General features: G+C 38.6%; 1 protein-coding gene across 4 annotated transcripts in view; it reads left to right on the top strand.

Annotated features, from left to right (window-relative positions):
• LOC108708042 (coiled-coil domain-containing protein 92) overlaps positions 1-19,594 on the top strand; it is a 48,609-nt gene that overhangs the window by 16,657 nt on the left and 12,358 nt on the right. For 3 of the 4 annotated variants that reach the window (XM_041581842.1, XM_041581839.1, XM_041581840.1), the window contains one exon: positions 7,484-7,531. In XM_041581842.1, the coding sequence (XP_041437776.1) occupies positions 7,492-7,531 (40 nt within the window). In that variant the 5' untranslated portion in view covers positions 7,484-7,491. The remainder of the gene's footprint in view (positions 1-7,483; positions 7,532-19,594) is intronic. The other variant, XM_041581841.1, reaches the window with a different exon arrangement.

Genomic DNA, 19,594 nt, shown 5'->3' with positions numbered 1-19,594 from the left:
GACATCAGGAGAAAACCCAGTGGGCCTCAGCCCTCAGCTCATGGGCAACCCCAACCCATGCCCAGACGCTCCCTCAAAGTTAAAGGGGACCTGTCACACAAATAAATATTCCAAATCCTATTTAATGATGTTAATCAAACTAAATAAACTTCACTTACACACTAAATCTTGTTTATTTCAAAATTGGAATTCACAATAACATCAACCAGGCTGGCGCCATTTTGTGGACACTGCATTTTTCCATAATCTTGTTTATGCAGCAGAATGGGCACCTGATGCCAATGCGCACGCACATAGATTGTGAGAAGCGAAAGGGAATGTGAGGAGGGCAGTGACATCTAGGAAATGTAGAATGGAAAGTGAAAGTAATTAGCTGCCTATCCTAAGGCATAGAGGAAGGGCTAGGGTTGCCACCTGTCCGGGTTTTACCCTAATAACCCGGTTTTCAGGAGGGCGGTCTGGGTCAAAACTGCCTGCCCAGTGTTCCTAGTTTGGAAAACTGGCAGGATTCCTAAGATTGACGGCGCGTCATAGTTCCGACCACTGACTCCCCCCCACAATGTCACCACCCCACCCACAATGTCACCACCCTGTCCGAAGGTCCCAGTGGTAAAAGGTAGCAACCCTAGGAGGGGCAGACAATATATGATTGACAGCTGAGACTTTTTAATATGTTTATAACAAGTATGGATGTTTTAATTAAAGAAAGAATTATATATTATATTATATATATATATATATAGTTGGGATGACCTACAGGGTACTGTTTTGTTCTTACAGAGAAAAAGGAAATATGTTTTAAAATGTAATTATTTGATTAAAATGGACTCTATGGGAGACGGCCTTTCCATAATGTGGAGCTTTCTAGATAACAGATTTCTGGATAACGGATCCCATACAAAGAAGTGGCATTTTCAATTGATGATATTCATTTAAGATTCTGGGAAATAAAATCATCAAGGAATATGCTTGTCTTCTATTCTAACCTTGATGTTTTCATAATTTAGAATGTCTACATCTCTTAGAGACTAGAAAAATGTAATCCCTAACACTATTTCATTTTTATTAAAGAGCCGTGCGGTAAACCTTCACTTAAAGTGGACCTGTCACCCAGACACAAAAATCTGTAGAATAAAAGTCCTTTTCAAATTAAATATGAAATCCAATTTCTATTTTTTATTTAAGCATTCATAGCTGTTGTAAGCGCATTTAAAAATCTTTGCTGTCAATCAAATTTTGTCTGCCCCTCCTCTATGCCCGTGGCATAGAGGCGGGGCAGACAATTACTTTCACTTTCAATTCAGCACTTCTTAGATGTCACTGTTCCCCAAACATTCCCCCAGTTCTCTTTACCATATAACTGTGTAGCCAGGGCATGGGAATGGACACTGGGTCCCCATTCTGGTGCACAAACAAGATTCTGAGATGATACAAGGCTTGTCTTAATAACAGTGTCCACAAAATGGCTGCTGCCTGCTTGTTATAATTATGAAATCCCAGACTGAAGGAAACAAGATTCAAATAATTTATAGAGTGTAATTAAAGTTCATTTTCCTTGACTAATCTGATAAAATAGGATTTTTAATAATTTTTTTGGGTGACGGGTCCCCTTTAATGAGAAGCCCTGTTGAGTTGTGCAATTACTTCCACTAATGCATCCGACACCCCAGAGCACGTGGGTTTCTATAGCTACTATCATCTCCAGGCCCTATCTTTAGTATCATTTTACTCGCTTTCATTCTTTCCTTCAAGGTGACCTAGAACTGACTGAAAGCTTTTTCTTCTGTTTCCATTTCTCTTGCACTGCATTTGCTGATCCAATTTATAATGACTTGTTTTCTTTACCACTTTTTTCCCTAATAATGCATGTGTCCTAGTGTTCTATAAGTGCATTAGAAGAACAAGGTCATGTTTAATTATTACAGGAAAAAAATAAAAAAAAAATTATAATTAGAATTATATGCTTCAAATGGACTTTATTGGAGATAGGCTGTATTTAGGAGCTTTCTCTATAATGGGTTTATAGATAAGGGATCCTATATCTGTACAATGTCTGATGATTTTTCATACTATATTTAGTTAATTACTAAAAGAAGTACGAAAGGACCTGGTTTATGTAGATGATTTATGTAGATGATAGAACCCTATGATGTTAGTTGCAGAATATTTAGGCCATTCAGTGAAGCACGTGTGTCATGTTGGGATTTGCACTTGTTTTACGTAAATGAGAACAAGGCTCAACAATCTCTCTTTTACTCCTGCTTTGAACAGACAGTAATTTCATAGTAGCAAGTACATATTGCACTTATACACACTCATACTTACACCAGCCAAGTCACAAAATCTATTATTGATGCTCTTATTTATGCCACCACAAATTAACCAAATGGGTGAACATTTTCGCTCGAGTTTTTAGTTTTAGTAAAGTAGCTGTTGTCTTGATGTGTGTGACCAAATATTGAAGGATCCCAACACTATCCATGCACCCAAAATATTTTTGTTGGGTTATACTGGACTGCTACTTTAATAAGTATTCATCTGTGTATTTAATATTGGAGTTTACCCTTATTCTTGCACTGTGAGCATTTACCAGATGCACAGTTTAACCCTTACTTGGCTATACTACCAAACTCCAGCTGATGTCAGGCAGAACAATGAACTCATGGTTGCTTGAAACAAAGGCACCAGTGGTTCTTTAACCAGACAAATTATTTATTGAGCAGAAGTCAAATACTTCCTGAGCACATAAAAATCTTCTGGTATACACACACAAAGTTGTATTGGTGTTCACACATATCAGAGGTACTGTGTCCCAGTGTTTAAAGGAGAACTAAAACCTAAAATGAATATGTCTGAAAATGCCTATTTTATATGCTGAACTTTTTTTCATCAGCCTTACGTTTCAGCTTCTCAATAGCAGCAATGATCCAGGACTTCAAACTTGTCACAAGGGGTCACCATTTTGAAAAGTGTCTGCGACACTCATGTTCAGTGGGCTCTGAGCAGCTGTTGAGAAGCTTAGGGGTCTTAGGGGTCATTGGGAATTATCGAGCATAAAATTAGGTTGGCCTGTAATACAAGCTGATGCTACTGATTATTAAATTCTGATCAGAGACGTAACTAGAGGGGGGCGGGCCCTGGCGCGGGACGTGCAGCCGGGCCCCGCCCCCTCCGTACGGCTGGAGAATCTGCAGAATAGAGTGGCGCGCGAGCTGCCAGGGGGGCCCTGAGGGGATGCGGGCCCTGGCCCAATCGCACCCCCTGCACCCCCGGTAGTTACGCCACTGATTCTGATGCTAATTGCACTGGTTTCTGTGCTGCAATGTAGTAATTATCTATATTAATTACTAATCATCCTTATATACTGTGACATTTCTATTCTATATGTACTGTATATTGTGAGTGGGTCCCTAAGCTCAGTAAGTGACAGCAGCACAGAGCATGTGCAGTGAATCAGCAGAAAAGAAGATGGGGAGCTACTGGGGCATCGTTTGGGGGCTAAAGAGCTGTGGTCGTATTGTCTGGTACAGAAGCCCAAAATATAATGTACAACATATCTAGCCTACAGTTTTTATTTAAAGTGATACTGGCACTAAAAACAACTTTTTAAAATACGAATGTACATTAAGGGGCCCAATCATTAAGTTCGAGTGAAGAAATAGAAGAAAAAAAACTTCGAATTTCTAAGTGTTTTTTTGGCTACATCGACCATCGAATGGGCTACTTCGACCATCGAATGGGCTACTTCGACTACAACTTTAACTTCGAATCGAAGGATTCGAACTAAAAATCGTTCAACTATTTGACCATTCCATAGTCGAAGTATTGTCTCTTTAAGAAAAAACTTCGACCCCCCTAGTTCGCCACCTAAAAGCTACCGAGCTCAATGTTAGCCTATGGGGAAGGTCCCCATAGGCTTGCCCAACTTTTTTTGGTCGAAGGATGATCCTTCGATCGTTGGATTAAAATCCTTTGAATCGTTCAATTTGAAGGATTTAATCGTTCGATCAAACGGTTATTCCTTCGATCATTCAATCGCAGTATTTGCGCAAAATCCTTCGACTTCGATATTCAAAGTCGAAGGATTTTCATACCCCAGTTGAATATCGAGGGTTAATTAACCCTCGATATTCAACCCTTGATGAATTTGCCCCTAAAAGTTGTTACCTATAGGTCATGTTGATCGTTTTTTGCTAAAAGGTTTGTTTTTGTACATAATTGTACAAATATCTCAGCCTGTCAGTTAGAGTTTCTAATGCTAACAGACTCCTGCTGCACACATATGGCAGCCCCCTCATACAGGAACATGGGGAATCAGACTGGTAATGTAAAAGTGTTGTGCAAATACTTTAAGGCAAGGTTAAGTAACTATCGAAGTCGAAGGATTTAGCGCAATTAGAATGATTAAATCCTTTGAATCGAACGATTTGAAGGATTTTAATCCATCGATCGAAGGATTATCAGAAAAACCTTGTAAAGCATATGGAGACCTTCCCCATAGGCTAACATTGGCCTCGGTAGATTTTAGGTGGCTAACTAGGGGTCCAAGTTTTTTTTAAAGAGACAGTACTTTGATTATCGAATGGTCGAATATTGGAACGATTTTTAGTTCAAATCGTTCGATTCGAAGTCGAAGGTCGTAGTCGAAGGTCGAAGTAGCCAAAAAAAACATTCGAAATTCAAACTATTTTTCCTCTATTTTCCTCTATTCCTTCACTCGAGCTTAGTGAATGGGCCCCTAAATGTATCATGTGCTGCGCCAGCTTGTCTTTGAATGGCCAGATGCTTTACCATTTTACCATTTTTCAGCCATTTGGCACTGCTTTGTACATTGATGGGAAGCACACCAATCCTGCTTGTGTTTATAGGCTACTATTTATATACAAGCAACCAGCAGGTTGAGAACATCTGTTTCTGTTGCAATATGCAAAAATATATCTAGCATACTTACTGTGGCTAACAACAGAAGGTCCTCTGAGAAAATATAACAAAAGCTCTCATCAGAGCTCTCTTCCAGTCACTATGGATTATAGGAAACAGTACAATATATATATATATATATATATATATATATATATATATATATATATATATATATATATATATATATATATATCTATCTATATATACACATATACATACGTACATAGATCTTCAATCATCACATTTAGATTGTAAACTGAGAGAACAGCCGGCTGTGCATAAAGAACTGCGTATAATAGGCTATGTAATAATAAATACAGATAAGCATGTTACGGCGATCACCCAGTGACATAAGTAAAATCACATAAAATATATATATGTATACAAAAATGAACCGCACTCACAGGGCTTTCATTAGAAAACAAAATAGTGATTTTTAGTCAATGTTTCGACTCTTCAACATGAGCCGTCTTCAGGAAGTGCAGTATATATATATATATATATATATAAGCATATAAGCATAAAGAACACAGAACACTCATGGGACTAAATTTGTGTGCAAAGCTTTAATGGTAAATTCAAGCTTTACACATAAATTAAGTCCCATGAGTGCTCTGTATTCTTTATGCTGACATTATTTTTTTGCGGCAGCACCTGGGCTTTTTTGCCTTTTTCTAGGGGTGAGTGCGCTGCTCTTCATACTCTGTGTCTGTGCGTGTGTGCGTGTGTGCGTGTGTGTATATATATATATCATATTGGATACTAGAAGTGAAATACACCCATTTACATGAAAAAGGTCCAGTTTATTTTTTTAAGCTTCCTTTTATTTTAAACTATGTAGTTAAAGATGAGAAGAAAATGCAGAAAAATACATTTATATATAAAGGTATGGGATCCCCATCTGGAAACCCATCTGTCTTATACGAAAAACCTCAGGTCAGAAGCATACCAGATAATAGTTTCTATACCTGAGTGAAGTAGAGATGTAGATAAATAAATATATAATAGATAGATAGATAGATAGATAGATAGATAGATAGATAGATAGATAGATAGATAGATTGATTGATAGATAGATAGATATAGTATGATAGATAGATAGAGTATGCCATAAGAGAAACAAACAAATGACAGTAATACATAGTTCTTTTACACGTTGCAGCACTCTGCATTTTAAAAACTCAATGTTTTGGTCACTGACTGTGAAGAAGGTCACATTCTCAGTGACTGAAACCTCAGGGTTTTGAACCAATACACTTTGGTGTTGTTGAAAAGACCTGGAGACTGCTGTACTTTATAGCTACAGCAAATATACCGCCAGAATGCAGTACAATATTATATAGTAATTAATATTCCATTTATTGTATAATATGAGGATTAGCCACTGAAGAGTTCCACGACCATACCAAGGGGGAGAGGCTGAAGGCATTGAACTTAGAGGTGATATTTAATATCCCCCATGTTTTACAACATTATCTATTAAAATACACAAATGACATCACTAAGCACCGACTATAGCTGGTGACATCAATAAGTATCATTTCAAAAGATATAATTTACAGGACATTCATGGCTCCTGTGTATTATAAACAGATTTATTTCTTTACTCTGACCTCCCAGAACTGGGTCTCGCCAACTTGACTGTAAATGCGAAGCAAGAACTTTTGTGCACACACTTGTCCATATATTTAAATTCTGAGAGCATTTACAATCCATGGTGGAAATGTTGAAGGGGGGTGTTATTAAACATTAATCGAATTCGAATCGAGTAGTGCATGCCAGAAGCATACTTCCAGTCAGTGAAATTGTTCCCGTCACAGAATGCATATATTTAGATCACTACCAGTAGGCCGAGCTGAACAAGCAAATCGACTTCAGTGCCACAGGCAGACGTGACAAATGGATTAACTGTACAATTGATAGGATTTTGGCTGCGCTAAACGGTTTTTGACATTATTATTTTGAGTCTGTCTTCCTTGAAATGTTAGTCTCTGAGGGCAAACTAAAAGAGAATGGGAAATAGCTATTAGAAATGTCTATTGATTGACTATATTTTCAGGAGAGTTTAACCTCTAGTTTATTTGCATTCAGGATTCTGCATACATTTTGCCAACCGCTTGATATATATATATACCTGACTGTTTCTGCTATTTAAAGCTGTTTGTCTGTTCTGTGCTCTTGAAGCTTCCTACATCTGGATTTTTACTGGCCAAGTTGGTCTACTTTCTGTGATGCTGATGATTTGTTTGTTAAACTATCAGGTCTAATGATGGATAGAATAGAGGGGAAGCTGCTAAATAAATGAAGGCGCTTTAGGATGAGTGGGCATGTTACCTTACTTTGTTATAATTGTGTGTACAGTATATAGCTTTTGTTGGTCCTCATGATATACTTTATTATGGGGATGCTATTTGTGCCTGTTGTAACCTCCCTTTCCCTAACTAGTGAAACCTCACCATGTTTAATCTTCCATACAACACTGTTAATGCTAGCTTGTGTGTGTGGAGTCATCTCCATATCTCCTTGTCTAATGGATATTTTTTGTATTTTCTTCTCCTAGAACTCACCATGGAGCTGGAATCACAGCAAGTAGAGCTTTCACAGCAAGGTATTGTAGCTTGAACTTTGGTAATCTTTTTGAAATGCTTAGAACATCCCAAGAAGTAAAGTTCAGTAAATAGACCAGTAAAATAGACCCCCAGTAAATAGACCCCCAAATGTTCATCTTCTTTGTTCACTTTCAGTTTTTAGCAGTGTTTGCATTATACTGTTTCAGAGATCATACACGTTGTTTTGCTGTACAAGAAACAAAAGAATGGCATCGCTGAGCATAAGCCTATTAAGCAATGGTACCAAAGGTGGGCCAAGCCGACTGAATACCCTAGGCAACCCTGCCGGCCTTCTACCCCCATGTGCATTCACAGTGACATTGTGCATGGGGGGAGAGCTCGGTGACAAATGGGGGGAGCGGCAGCAAGAGAGCCTGGAATAGGAGTAGGCAGAAGACTCTTCAGAAGTTACCTGGCCATCACCCCCCTCCTCATAGTTGTGACCTAGGCAGGTGCCTCTTCTGCCTACTTCTAGTTCTGGCTCTGAATGTTACTTTTATGCTGGCATTTATACCCCAGATGGGACACTCACACCTTATTAGTGTATCAGACATGGGTCCAAACTTTTGAATGGCGGAGGGATGATGGTCAGTGAGATAAATGGGTACATTGTAGTTTAAATTGAAAAAAAACCCACATTTACCCTTTTGCTCAATTACATTTTACACAACCCCTAACAGATCCACTGGGAGGCTAAAAAATATACAGGTATGGGACCTGTTTTCCAGAATGCTGGGGACCTAGAGTTTTCCAGATAAGAGTTTTTTCAGTAATTTGGATCTCCATACATTAAGGAGCAGATTTATTAAGGCTCGAATAGTAAATTCGATTTTTCTAATTTTTTTGGTGTCAAAATTCCCACATTCGAATACTAAATCCGAATGTAAATTCGAATGTGAGATTTATCACACCTCCTGACATTTGAGTTTTTTAAATTTTTTTCTTAAATAACCTCCCATTCAAGTTGTGAGTATATTCAAATTTATTAAAAAAAAAATCACATAAATTCGACCTTTGATAAATCTGCCAATTGGTCTGCTTAAAATTAATTTAAACATTAAATAAACCCAGTAAGATTAATTTTAACTAAGTTTGGATCAAATACAAGGTACTGTTTCTTTATTAAAGAGAAAAGAGAAATCTGAATTATTTAATTAAAATAGAGTCTATGGGAGATGGCATTTCCATAATTTAGAACTTTCTGGATAACAGGTTTCCAGATAACTGATTCCCATACCATAGGCAGACTGTAAGTAAAGGACATGTGCTTAAGGCACTGAACTGTCCCAAGGTTCAAGTGTATAATCGAGTACTGTACCATAAATGCAGATATATGCCCACAGGGTATGGGTGAGGGCCATGCACGTCTTGGCTGTTTTCACTATATTGTTCATTAACTAGGGCCAAATGGGGCCTCCTACACCTTCTACAGTTGCAGGATCTGCTTCTTATGTAGTTATGCCCATCTGCTACTATACAAAGTTTTGTACTATTTTTGTTATGTGTATGCTGCCCCAATAATCCCAACTAATATCTATGCACTATGGATAGTGGTTGGTTTGTGGATTAGACAGGTGCCAATGAATGGTGCATCAGTCAGTATATGGTGCTTCTACAGATGAGCTCATGTTGCATCAATGAGCAGAAAGGTAGCCATATATATATATATTGGTAAAAAGGGGCAGTGTATGGATATTTTGGGGGCTCTAAAATGTATTTGCTGTGAGGCCCTGCAACGTCTACTTACAAAGTCACATTTGAAAAATCTGAAAACATGAAATGAACTGAAATTCCCTGCAAATTACTGAGGGTTCAATATCCAGGTTCTGCACTGGTGACCATTGCTGCACATCTCAGTAATCTAGGTCATAGGCTTTTTTTGCCATGACATGAAATTTATCTGAACTGATGGTTTCTATTAACTATTTTCAAAAGAAAGAGCCCGAATGCATTGAAATGCTGCATAAGTGAATAGGAAGATACTGTAAAAGCTGAATTCTGTTTTGAAGTAAGTGGCTCCACAAATTGGCACAAATTATTCATGTTGTCAAGGCAACATAATCATGTTAGTCTGCCTGGCATTGGAAGTTTAGGAAAGTTCTGATGATCTGGCATTCTTGGAAAAATCAGGGAGCAGCTGTTTTGATAGATACCAGGGCTGATTTACAAAATGAACACAAAGGGCTCCATCTGTATTTCTGTCAATTGAAAATGTCAGCTGTGTTTCGCTTCACCTGGGGATGACTGTTGCTTCAGCTTCGTACTGGGGCGTGCAAGGCCCACAGGGGCTACTACCCCAGGTGCCCCCACACCCCCCTCTGGGGCCACAGCCACACTCACCCACTCACTGTCAGCCCCTCCCCCCGTGTATACCTTACAAGTACTTCACTGTGATCGGGGGAGGGGGAGCGACAGTATTGCATGTGACAATTGGGTCTGAGTTTGTAGGCCCCACCAGGTTTTTCTCCTGGTGTCCTGCGGCCTGGTCTGACCCTGACATCCTATACCTGGAACTGTACTCCACCCAACAGCCCAGGAGGCTCTCCAATTGGGATCCTTTGTGCATTGTCCACTGACTTTTCTCTTTTGTTTCCAGTGTTGGACTGGTGGGCCCTTCTGCCCATTTCTCCATTTCTATATGAAAACAAAGAGAGGAAACTGAAGTAATTATAGATGAAAATATGTAAGGTGAAATGATTAAGAGAATAAAGAAACTGAGTGAAGAGGGAAGGAAAAATAGTTTTTTCTAGCACCGCCCTTATCTGACACAATTTGCAAATGGTTGTATTGCCCATGCGTTTTCCTGAACGCTAAAATATTCCACTGCTGATTTCCAATTTTTGCGAATTCGCATTGTGAATACATTTTCGTAAATGGCTCACAAATGAGACGAGTGTTTGCATGAGTGTATCGCATTTCTGTTTGCACATTAAGTACACCACTCTTATCCAGCTTTACAAATATAACCATGCGGAGGGCAAATATTTTCACTGTGCGAATCATTCTGCCCTGCACGGAGTTTATAAATGGGCCCCTGTTCTTAGTGCAAAACAGTATGCAATGAGCTACGTACAAGTTATTTAAAATAAATAAACCATCCTACCTCTTTTTTACCTCTCTGCATAAATCCCCTACGTAGCACCGCAGTGAATGGAACAGGAAGCTGCATACAAATAGTGCAAACCACTGTTCCTTTTTCCAGAGGACTATTTTAGATGACCACTGCAATGGATGTGTATAATATGTTAATTATTCATTCACAAACCTAAGTGGTATTCTGTATTTCTCTTTATCAGGCATGATAAATGGTTATTGATCCCCTGCCATAAAGCTCTACTATAGTCAGAAGAAGATGTAGTTGATATAGGCGACATGACTTTCTGTACATACTGTAAACTAGGGCTGTCCAACTGGCGGCTCGCAGGCCCCCCCTCATTTGGCCCTCCACATCAAAGTCTGCCTGCTGTGTCTGCTTACCATATGTAAGATTTAAAAGGTATCACTACAGAGAGTAACTGGCCCTTGCATTGTCTAAACCAGGGGTCCCCAACCTTTTTTACCCGTGAGCCACATTCAAATGTAAAAAGAGTTGGGAAGCAACACAAGTCCCTTGGGGTGCCAAATAAGGGCTACAATTGGCTATTTGGTAGCCTCTATGTGAACTGGCAGCCTACAGGAGACTCTATTTGGCATATATAAACTTCATTTTTATGCAATTAAAACTTGCTTCCAATCCTGGAATTTCAAAATAAGCACCTGATTTGAGGACACTGGGAGCAACATCCAAGTGGTTGAGAGCAACCTGTTGCTCACGAGCTACTGGTTGGGGATCACTGGTCTAAACCTTAAATTCAGACTAATCCCCTGTATTGTTCACACCTGTGATCCCCCTGCATTGTTCACCGTAGTGACACCTCTATTGTTCACTCCCCTAAAGCCTGTACTGTTCACATCTGAGACCCAGACTGAAACTGCCCACATTGTTCACCTGTTCACAAATTATTCAAAATGCTAATGGGGCACCAGCACTGTGTCACTGTATGTAGTACATATTAGACTGGTCCTGATTCCTGTCTCCTGCTCTGTTCTGCCTTCCCTATGCTCCCTGTGTGTCCCATACTCTGTCTGCCCTATGCTCCCTGTGGTGTCATACTTTGGTATTTGTTCTGGGGGTTTGTTAACATTTGAAAATTATTGTTAGTGGCCCCTAAGGTGTTTAATCATATGCTGGGGTACTGTATTATACACAGGGGAGGAGGAGGCATATGGATTTATGGGTATGTCTTAATATGACTTAGTGTTTTTCACATATGAGTGACATCCTTGCCAGGGCAGGCACAAGGTAGTTTGGCTCCCTAGGCAAGAGCTTCAATCAGCGCCCCCCTGTCCTGCATTACCATTTCCCTCCTTGCCATGATGTTTTTTTAATAAAGAGAGCAAGAAAATGTACAACACTTTTTCATTTATATTACTGCCCCTGTACCCGTGCAAACAAGCTCAGCAGCCATCCATCATACAGCCCTCCTGCAGCCATCATATTGCCCCCAATCTTTACCTGTGCCAGCAGCAGCCAAAAATAAATCTGATCACATCATATTGCCCCCAAGTACCTGTGCCAGCACCCAGCAGCAACAGCAAACATATGGGCCCCAAATCTGTACCTGGCTGTGCCAGCAGGAAGCTTCACACTTTACAGCAATAGAAAGAAAGTCTTCAATTCAGTGCAACTGTGCAAGGCTGAGAGCAGCGAGAGCCGCACCAAGCAGCCCCCCAACTCTCTGCCTCTCTCTGCTATCCAACACATCAGTGATGTCATTGACACGTGTACGCACATCGTGGTGCACTGCACAGAAGGAGCTCTTACTTGCCGGCAGGAGGGAGAAGGGGAAGGAAATGGATTCCACCCAACTGGATGACCATGATTACTGAAACGAATTATTAAACAAACGCTTGAAAAAACGATGGCGCCCTAGAACCGTCTACTCTGCCTACCCCTAGTTCCAGCCCTGAAGTGAGCACCAACTATTTGGTTTTTTGGTGTGCTATTAATGTTGGGTCTTGCGGTAACATGGGTGTGGTTTAAAGTGGGTGTGGTCTAAAACAGGGAGTGGCTAACACTGGCTTCCGTTATCGGCCCTCCACCATGTAGATTGGAAAAATTCTGGCCCCCGGTACCATAGAAGTTGGACAGCACTGCTGTAAGATGAAATACTGCATTAAATACACTTCAGTAATTAGTCATAGGTAAACTGCACATCATAATACGGGTGAAATTTAATAAAGATTTACCCCTAATAGGAACATTATTATTTTATTACAATGTCTTTAACATTGAAGGAAGGTTACTAATCCTGTGCTATCAACGTATTTTGGTTTTTGTTTAAAAATACATGCAATTTGGCTCCTGATTAAAGGGGTTGTTTACCTTTGACTTAACTTTTAGTACGATGTAGAGATTGATATTCTGAGGCAATTAGCTATTGATTTTTATTTTTTTTATTATTTGCGTTTTTTTGAGTTATTTATCTTTTTATTCAGCAGCTCTCCAGTTTGCAATTTCAGCAATCTGATTACTAGTGTCCAAATCACCCTAGCAACCATGCCTTGATTTGAATAAGCGACTGGAATATGAATAGGAGAGAATCTGAATAGACAGATAAGTAATAAAAAGTAGCAACAACAATAAATTGTAGCCTTACAGAGCGTTTGTTTTTTAGATGGGGTCAGTGATCCCAATTTGAACGCTGGAAAGAATCAGACGAAGAAGGCAAATCATAAAAAATAAAAACGATAAAAAAATAAATAACAAAGACCAATTGAAAAGTTGCTTAGAATGTGCCATTCTTTAACCCACTAAAAGTTAACGTAAAGGTGAACCACCCTTTTTGAATTGACCCTTTTGTGTGAATGTAAAATGAACCTTTAATGGTAAGTTTTACTAGGGGCAAGGACTGATGTGAAAGTAAATTGTTGCATTACATGCCATATAAATAATAGGTAATAATAAATACTAATCCTGGGCCACTGTATTGGTTATCAATAAATAAATATGTGTTTACAATAATAGTGACAAGAAATGATCATAGTAAATAAATATAAATCAGATGTGCCAGTAGGGGTCACTGTACATCTAGAAGTTGAAATTCAGCTTCCAGCCTGGCATTTGGGAAGTGCAAATCATATAGATTCATTGACATTATACAATATATAGGGGCAGATTTATCAAGGGTCGAATTGAAGATTCGAATTTTCTAGTTTTTTTATGGCCAAAACTGTCAAATTATTCGACTATTCGCCACCTTAAAGCTGCCGAATAGCCTATGGAAGACGTCCTGGGATCAATTTGGAGTTGTTTGCAGCCTTCCTGACATTCTAGTTTTTTTTGGAGAAAAAAACACGAATCAAATTTGATTTGTATTTGTGGGTCGATCCTATATACCCAAGTTTGAAAACTTAAATTTTTATAATAAATTGCAATTAATTGTTCGAATTTCGAGTTCATTGGAGTTTATGGGAGTTTAAAATAACTCCCATTAACCCTAAATATGACCCTTGATTAATCTGGGCCATAATGTATCTAATAATGTACAGGGGTGCTTCGCCAATGAGGCAAGTTGAGGCTGTCGCCTCAGGCGGCAGCGCCCCACTAGGTACCAGGGGCAGCAAAAATGCTGCTCCTGGTACTTTAAGAGCGAATTTCCGGGGGAGGAGGGGCAGCAGAGGGGTCCGGATCGCCCCTGATAATGTATTTTGAGCACTTGCATAACACCTGAACTGGGAACTGTTACTTATATGGTGTTGTCACAAACTGTAACCTACAGCACTTAATATCCCTTCGATTTGTGTCTGTATGTTACTCTCCTATTTAGACTGTAAGTTCTACGGGGCAGTACTTTATATTTATGTGCATTGTATTTTTGTACTTATTTGTATTTATTAGTGAACTGTTCTACTAATTTATTGTTCTGATGTACAGTGTGTTACCTGCTATAAAATAAAAATATACATACATACAATATAAAAAAAAACAAAACATTAAATACAGGTGGCCCAGAAGGGCAGCTAAAATACATGCTGATTGAGCCTATTAGCTCAGCTCTGTGTGTGTCTGTTGTGAAATGACTTATCTCCTGGACTTTAACCTCGCCTGTCAGACCCCCTGACCACTCGCCCTAATCAAACCTTTTAGTGGATACTGATCATACAGTAATGGGACCTGTTATCCAGAATGCTCGAGACTTGGGTTTTCCAGATCATGGATCATCATACCTTAAGTCTACTAGAAAATCATGTAACCCTTAAATAAACCCAATAGTCTGGTTTTGCTTCCAATAATTATTAATTATATCTTAGTTTGGATCAACTACAAGATACTGTTTTATTATCAAAGAGAAAAAGGAAATCATTTTTAAACATTTATTTGGATAAAATGGAGTCTATGGCCTTTCCATAATTTGGAGCTTTCTGGATAACAGGTTTACAGATAATGGATCCTATACCTGTATTAGAACAGTGCTTACCCTATTTTTGTCCTTTGTTAGATTTATATGTCTGTGTGCACACCCCATGTATTAATATCATGATGCACCCAAGTAACACAGGATTCATCACTATCTACAAGCAGCTTGTATGTTCTCAATGTGCTTGTGTGGGTTTCCTCCATGTATTCCTGTTTATACTCTAAAAATCATACAAGCAGAATAATTGGCTCCTGATGAAACCAAACTTAATGTGTGAATGTGATAGCGGCCATAGACTGTAAACTCCATTGAGGCAGGGACTGATATAAATAATGAGCAATGTCTATAAAGCACTGTGTAAATGTGTCATCGCTATAAATAAAAGGATAATAATAATAATCTGTCCAGCGCCCCACCCAATGAGAGTAGACATTTATTTATAAATGGGGACACAAATGATCAGTCAGCAGAGAAATAAAGAAATAGTAAACTGAGTGTTCTGCCTTAATGGTTTCATATACAGTAATTGTACTTGTTCACTGATGATGACCTCTCAGAGTAGAATATACTGTTTGTCCATTCACCAAGGACACTATCAAAGTAACACCAAAAACTGAAAGTGTTTGAAAGTAATTAAAATATAATGTACTGTTTCTCTGCACTGGTAAAAGCTGTGTGTTTGCTTCAGAAAGACTACTATATTTTATATAAACATGTTTCTGTGTAGCCGTGAGGGCAGTCATTCATGCTGGAAAAAAAGGAGAAAATGTACAGGTTACATAGCAGATAACAGATAAAACACCATTGTATTGGACAGGGCTTATCCGTTATCTGCTTTGTAACCTGTGCCTTCTCTACTTTTTTCCAGCTTGAATGGCTGCCCCCGTGGCTACACAACAACTTGTTTATATACTGTAAACTATAGTAGTCTTTCTGAAGCAAACATACAGCATTTACAGTGCATGCTAACAGTATATTATATTCTACTTTAAAACAATTTCATATTTTGGTGGTTACTGTTCCTTTAAAGGGACAGTTGACTTTAGAACTAACTTTTAGTATGATGAAGACATTCATATTCTGAGACATTTGCAGTTGGCTTATTTTCTTATTTAATGCTATTTTACTTTCTGTTCTACTTGAAGTGCCATCTGGCTGTCAGGCCCCTAGTGACCAAAGGGCCATTTAAATTCCAAACCGGAGAGCTGCAGGGCAAAATGTCAAACATTTTAAAAACCACGAACGTTTTTTTTGGAATATCAGTGTCTATATTGTTTAAATCTCCTATGAGAATTTGGGAGCCATCTTGTTTCCTCTTGCCAATAATGCAGCAGTTATAAATCCAGTGAATATGTTCATGTGCTCACAATAATTATATTTAATAATTACATTTAAAATTGCATTAAAGGTATGGGACTTGGTATGGGGTTTTTCTGGATACGGGTACTTTCCCTAATTTGGATCTCCCCTCTACTAAGAAATCATTTAAATGTTATTTAAACCCAATAGGATTGTTTTACCTCAAATAAGGAATAATTATATCTTAGATGGGATCAAGTACAAGGTATTGCTTTATTATTACAGAGAAAAAAAAATTTGAATTATTTGACTAAGTGGAGTTTATAGGTGATTGCCTTTCCGTAATTCAGAGCTTAATGGATTTCTGGATAACGGATCCCTTACTTCTTAAAAGGAAGAGTTTCCTTGTAAACACTAGGTAAGAATACCAAACAAATTATTTAAAAAGAGAATAGCAGTAAAACCCCACACTTCCTTAAAATACCAAAATGTATTGAAAATGAAATATAAAGTGCTAACGTGTTCTATAAAGTGCTTAGTGCCAATGCAATCATATGCACAATTCCAATCAATTCTGTGCCAACACACAAACAAATTAATAATAATCAAAAATCCATTGTTAAGGTGTATAATAAATGAATTCAATAAAGTGCTTGTGCTTAAATTAATTATTTCATTAATCTATAAATAAGAGCAGGCGCCTGCAATTCATGATTAAAAGTCAGAAACGGAAAGTAGTATAGAGGTGGAGTTGTCCGGAAGATACTATCTATTGAGTTTTCTAGGCCCTGGGACACCACGCAAGGGAGAAGGCAGAACACTGAGGACTGTGGTTTCATATTTACACTTCTCTGGCTATTGATGAGAGAGCTGACTTCACTAAAAAAACACAAATCCCCAGTGCCTTCGAATAAAATGAGATCCAAGAGAAATGAATGCCGCATTTGATTAGTAGGGATGTAGCGAACGTCGGAAAAAAAGTTCGCGAACATATTCGCGAACTTGCGTCAAAAATGCGAACGGTTCGCGAACGTCGCGAACCCCATAGACTTCAATGGGAAGGCGAATTTTAAAAGCTAGAAAAGACATTTCTGGCCAGAAAAATGATTTTAAAGTTGTTTAAAGGGTGCAACGACCTGGACAGTGCCATGCCAGAGGGGGATCAAGGGCAAAAATGTTTCTAAAAAATCCATTGTTGACACAGCGCTGCGTTTTGTGCTGTAAAGGGCAGAAATCACACTACATTTCTAAACCTGTGTAATAAAATGCTTTAAAACGTCCGGCGTCTACATGCCAATCAAGTCGTGTAAAAGTTACAGCCTGTTCACACGCAAAGACGAAACGCGGTGCTTACTGCAACGCAAAAAGACGCAAAGAGCTTTAATGAATGATACCGTCAAGTGAGCAAATAATAGTTTTTAATTACTAGTTGCTTGTCACCTCCAGGATGTTCGTCCTGTTGGTGGCAATATTTCTGTAGTGGTGTGTTTAGCAGTCACCGTGCTTGTGCGCACGTGCACTGTCAGGCAGAGGTAATTCAATGTACAGTGAAGTGAACCAAAAAACACTGATTCTGCAGTGTGGGCCCAGTTTTGGTCTACTTTATTGATCACCTGCGGTGACCATAAAAGATGCGATTTTGCCACTGTTGCAGAACCCTGAAAAATTAGGCATGTGTACTTTCCTGAAAAATTATGTTTTTTTTGTCGCAGCCACTGAACCAGAAGTCCAGAAACAATATGCCATATAAATGCTGAAAATATTAATTTTTTTTTGTCGCAGCCACTGCAGCACAGAGGCCAGAAAAAATATGCCATATAAATGCAAACAATATTAATTTTTTTTGTTGCAGCCACTGCAGCACAGAGGCCAGAAAAAATATGCCATATAAATGCAAACAATATTAATTTTTTTTGGTCGCAGCCACTGCAGCACAGAGGCCAGGAAAAATATGCCATATAAATGCTAACAATATAAATTTTTTTTGTCGCAGACACTGAAGCACAGAGGCCAGAAAAAATATGCCATATAAATGCTGAAAATATTCAATTTTTTTGGTCGCAGCCACTGAAGCACAGAGGCCATAAAAAATATGCCATATAAATGCTGAAAATATTCTGTTTTTTTTGTCGCAGCCACTGAAGCACAGAGGCCAGAAAAAATATGCCATATAAATGCTGAAAATATTCATTTTTTGTCACAGCCACTGAAGCACAGAGGCCAGAAAAAAATGCCATATAAATGCTGAAAATATTCATTTTTTTGTCACAGCCACTGAAGCACAGAGGCCATAAAAAATATGCCATATAAATGCAGAAAATATTCAGTTTTTTTTGGTCGCAGCCACTGAAGCACAGAGGCCAGAAAAAATATGCCATATAAATGCTGAAAATATTCATTTTTTTGTCACAGCCACTGAAGCACAGAGGCCATAAAAAATATGCCATATAAATGCAGAAAATATTCTGTTTTTTTTGGTCGCAGCCACTGAAGCACAGAGGCCAGAAAAAATATGCCATATAAATGCTGAAAATATTCATTTTTTTGTCACAGCCACTGAAGCACAGAGGCCAGAAAAAATATGCCATATAAATGCTGAAAATATTCATTTTTTTGTCACAGCCACTGAAGCACAGAGGCCAGAAAAAATATGCCATATAAATGCAGAAAATATTCTGTTTTTTTTGGTCGCAGCCACTGAAGCACAGAGGCCAGAAAAAATATGCCATATAAATGCTGAAAATATTCATTTTTTTGTCACAGCCACTGAAGCACAGAGGCCAGAAAAAATATGCCATATAAATGCAGAAAATATTCTGTTTTTTTTGGTCGCAGCCACTGAAGCACAGAGGCCATAAAAAAATATGCCATATAAATGCTGAAAATATTCATTTTTTTGTCACAGCCACTGAAGCACAGAGGCCATAAAAAATATGCCATATAAATGCTGAAAATATTCTGTTTTTTTTGGTCGCAGCCACTGAAGCACAGAGGCCAGAAAAAATATGCCATATAAATGCTGAAAATATTCATTTTTTTGTCACAGCCACTGAAGCACAGAGGCCAGAAAAAATATGCCATATAAATGCAGAAAATATTCTGTTTTTTTTGGTCGCAGCCACTGAAGCACAGAGGCCATAAAAAATATGCCATATAAATGCTGAAAATATTCAATTTTTTTGTCACAGCCACTGAAGCACAGAGGCCAGAAAAACTCAGGATTTACCTGGATTCAAATTAAACCAGTAGGGTTTGCACCCTAGTTTGTAACGGTGGTGGAGGGAGGAGGACGCTAAAGGACAG

This window comes from Xenopus laevis, chromosome 2L (assembly GCF_017654675.1).
Source record: "Xenopus laevis strain J_2021 chromosome 2L, Xenopus_laevis_v10.1, whole genome shotgun sequence".
Classification (NCBI taxonomy): domain Eukaryota; kingdom Metazoa; phylum Chordata; class Amphibia; order Anura; family Pipidae; genus Xenopus; species Xenopus laevis.
This window is presented reverse-complemented; position numbering and strand designations above follow the sequence as displayed.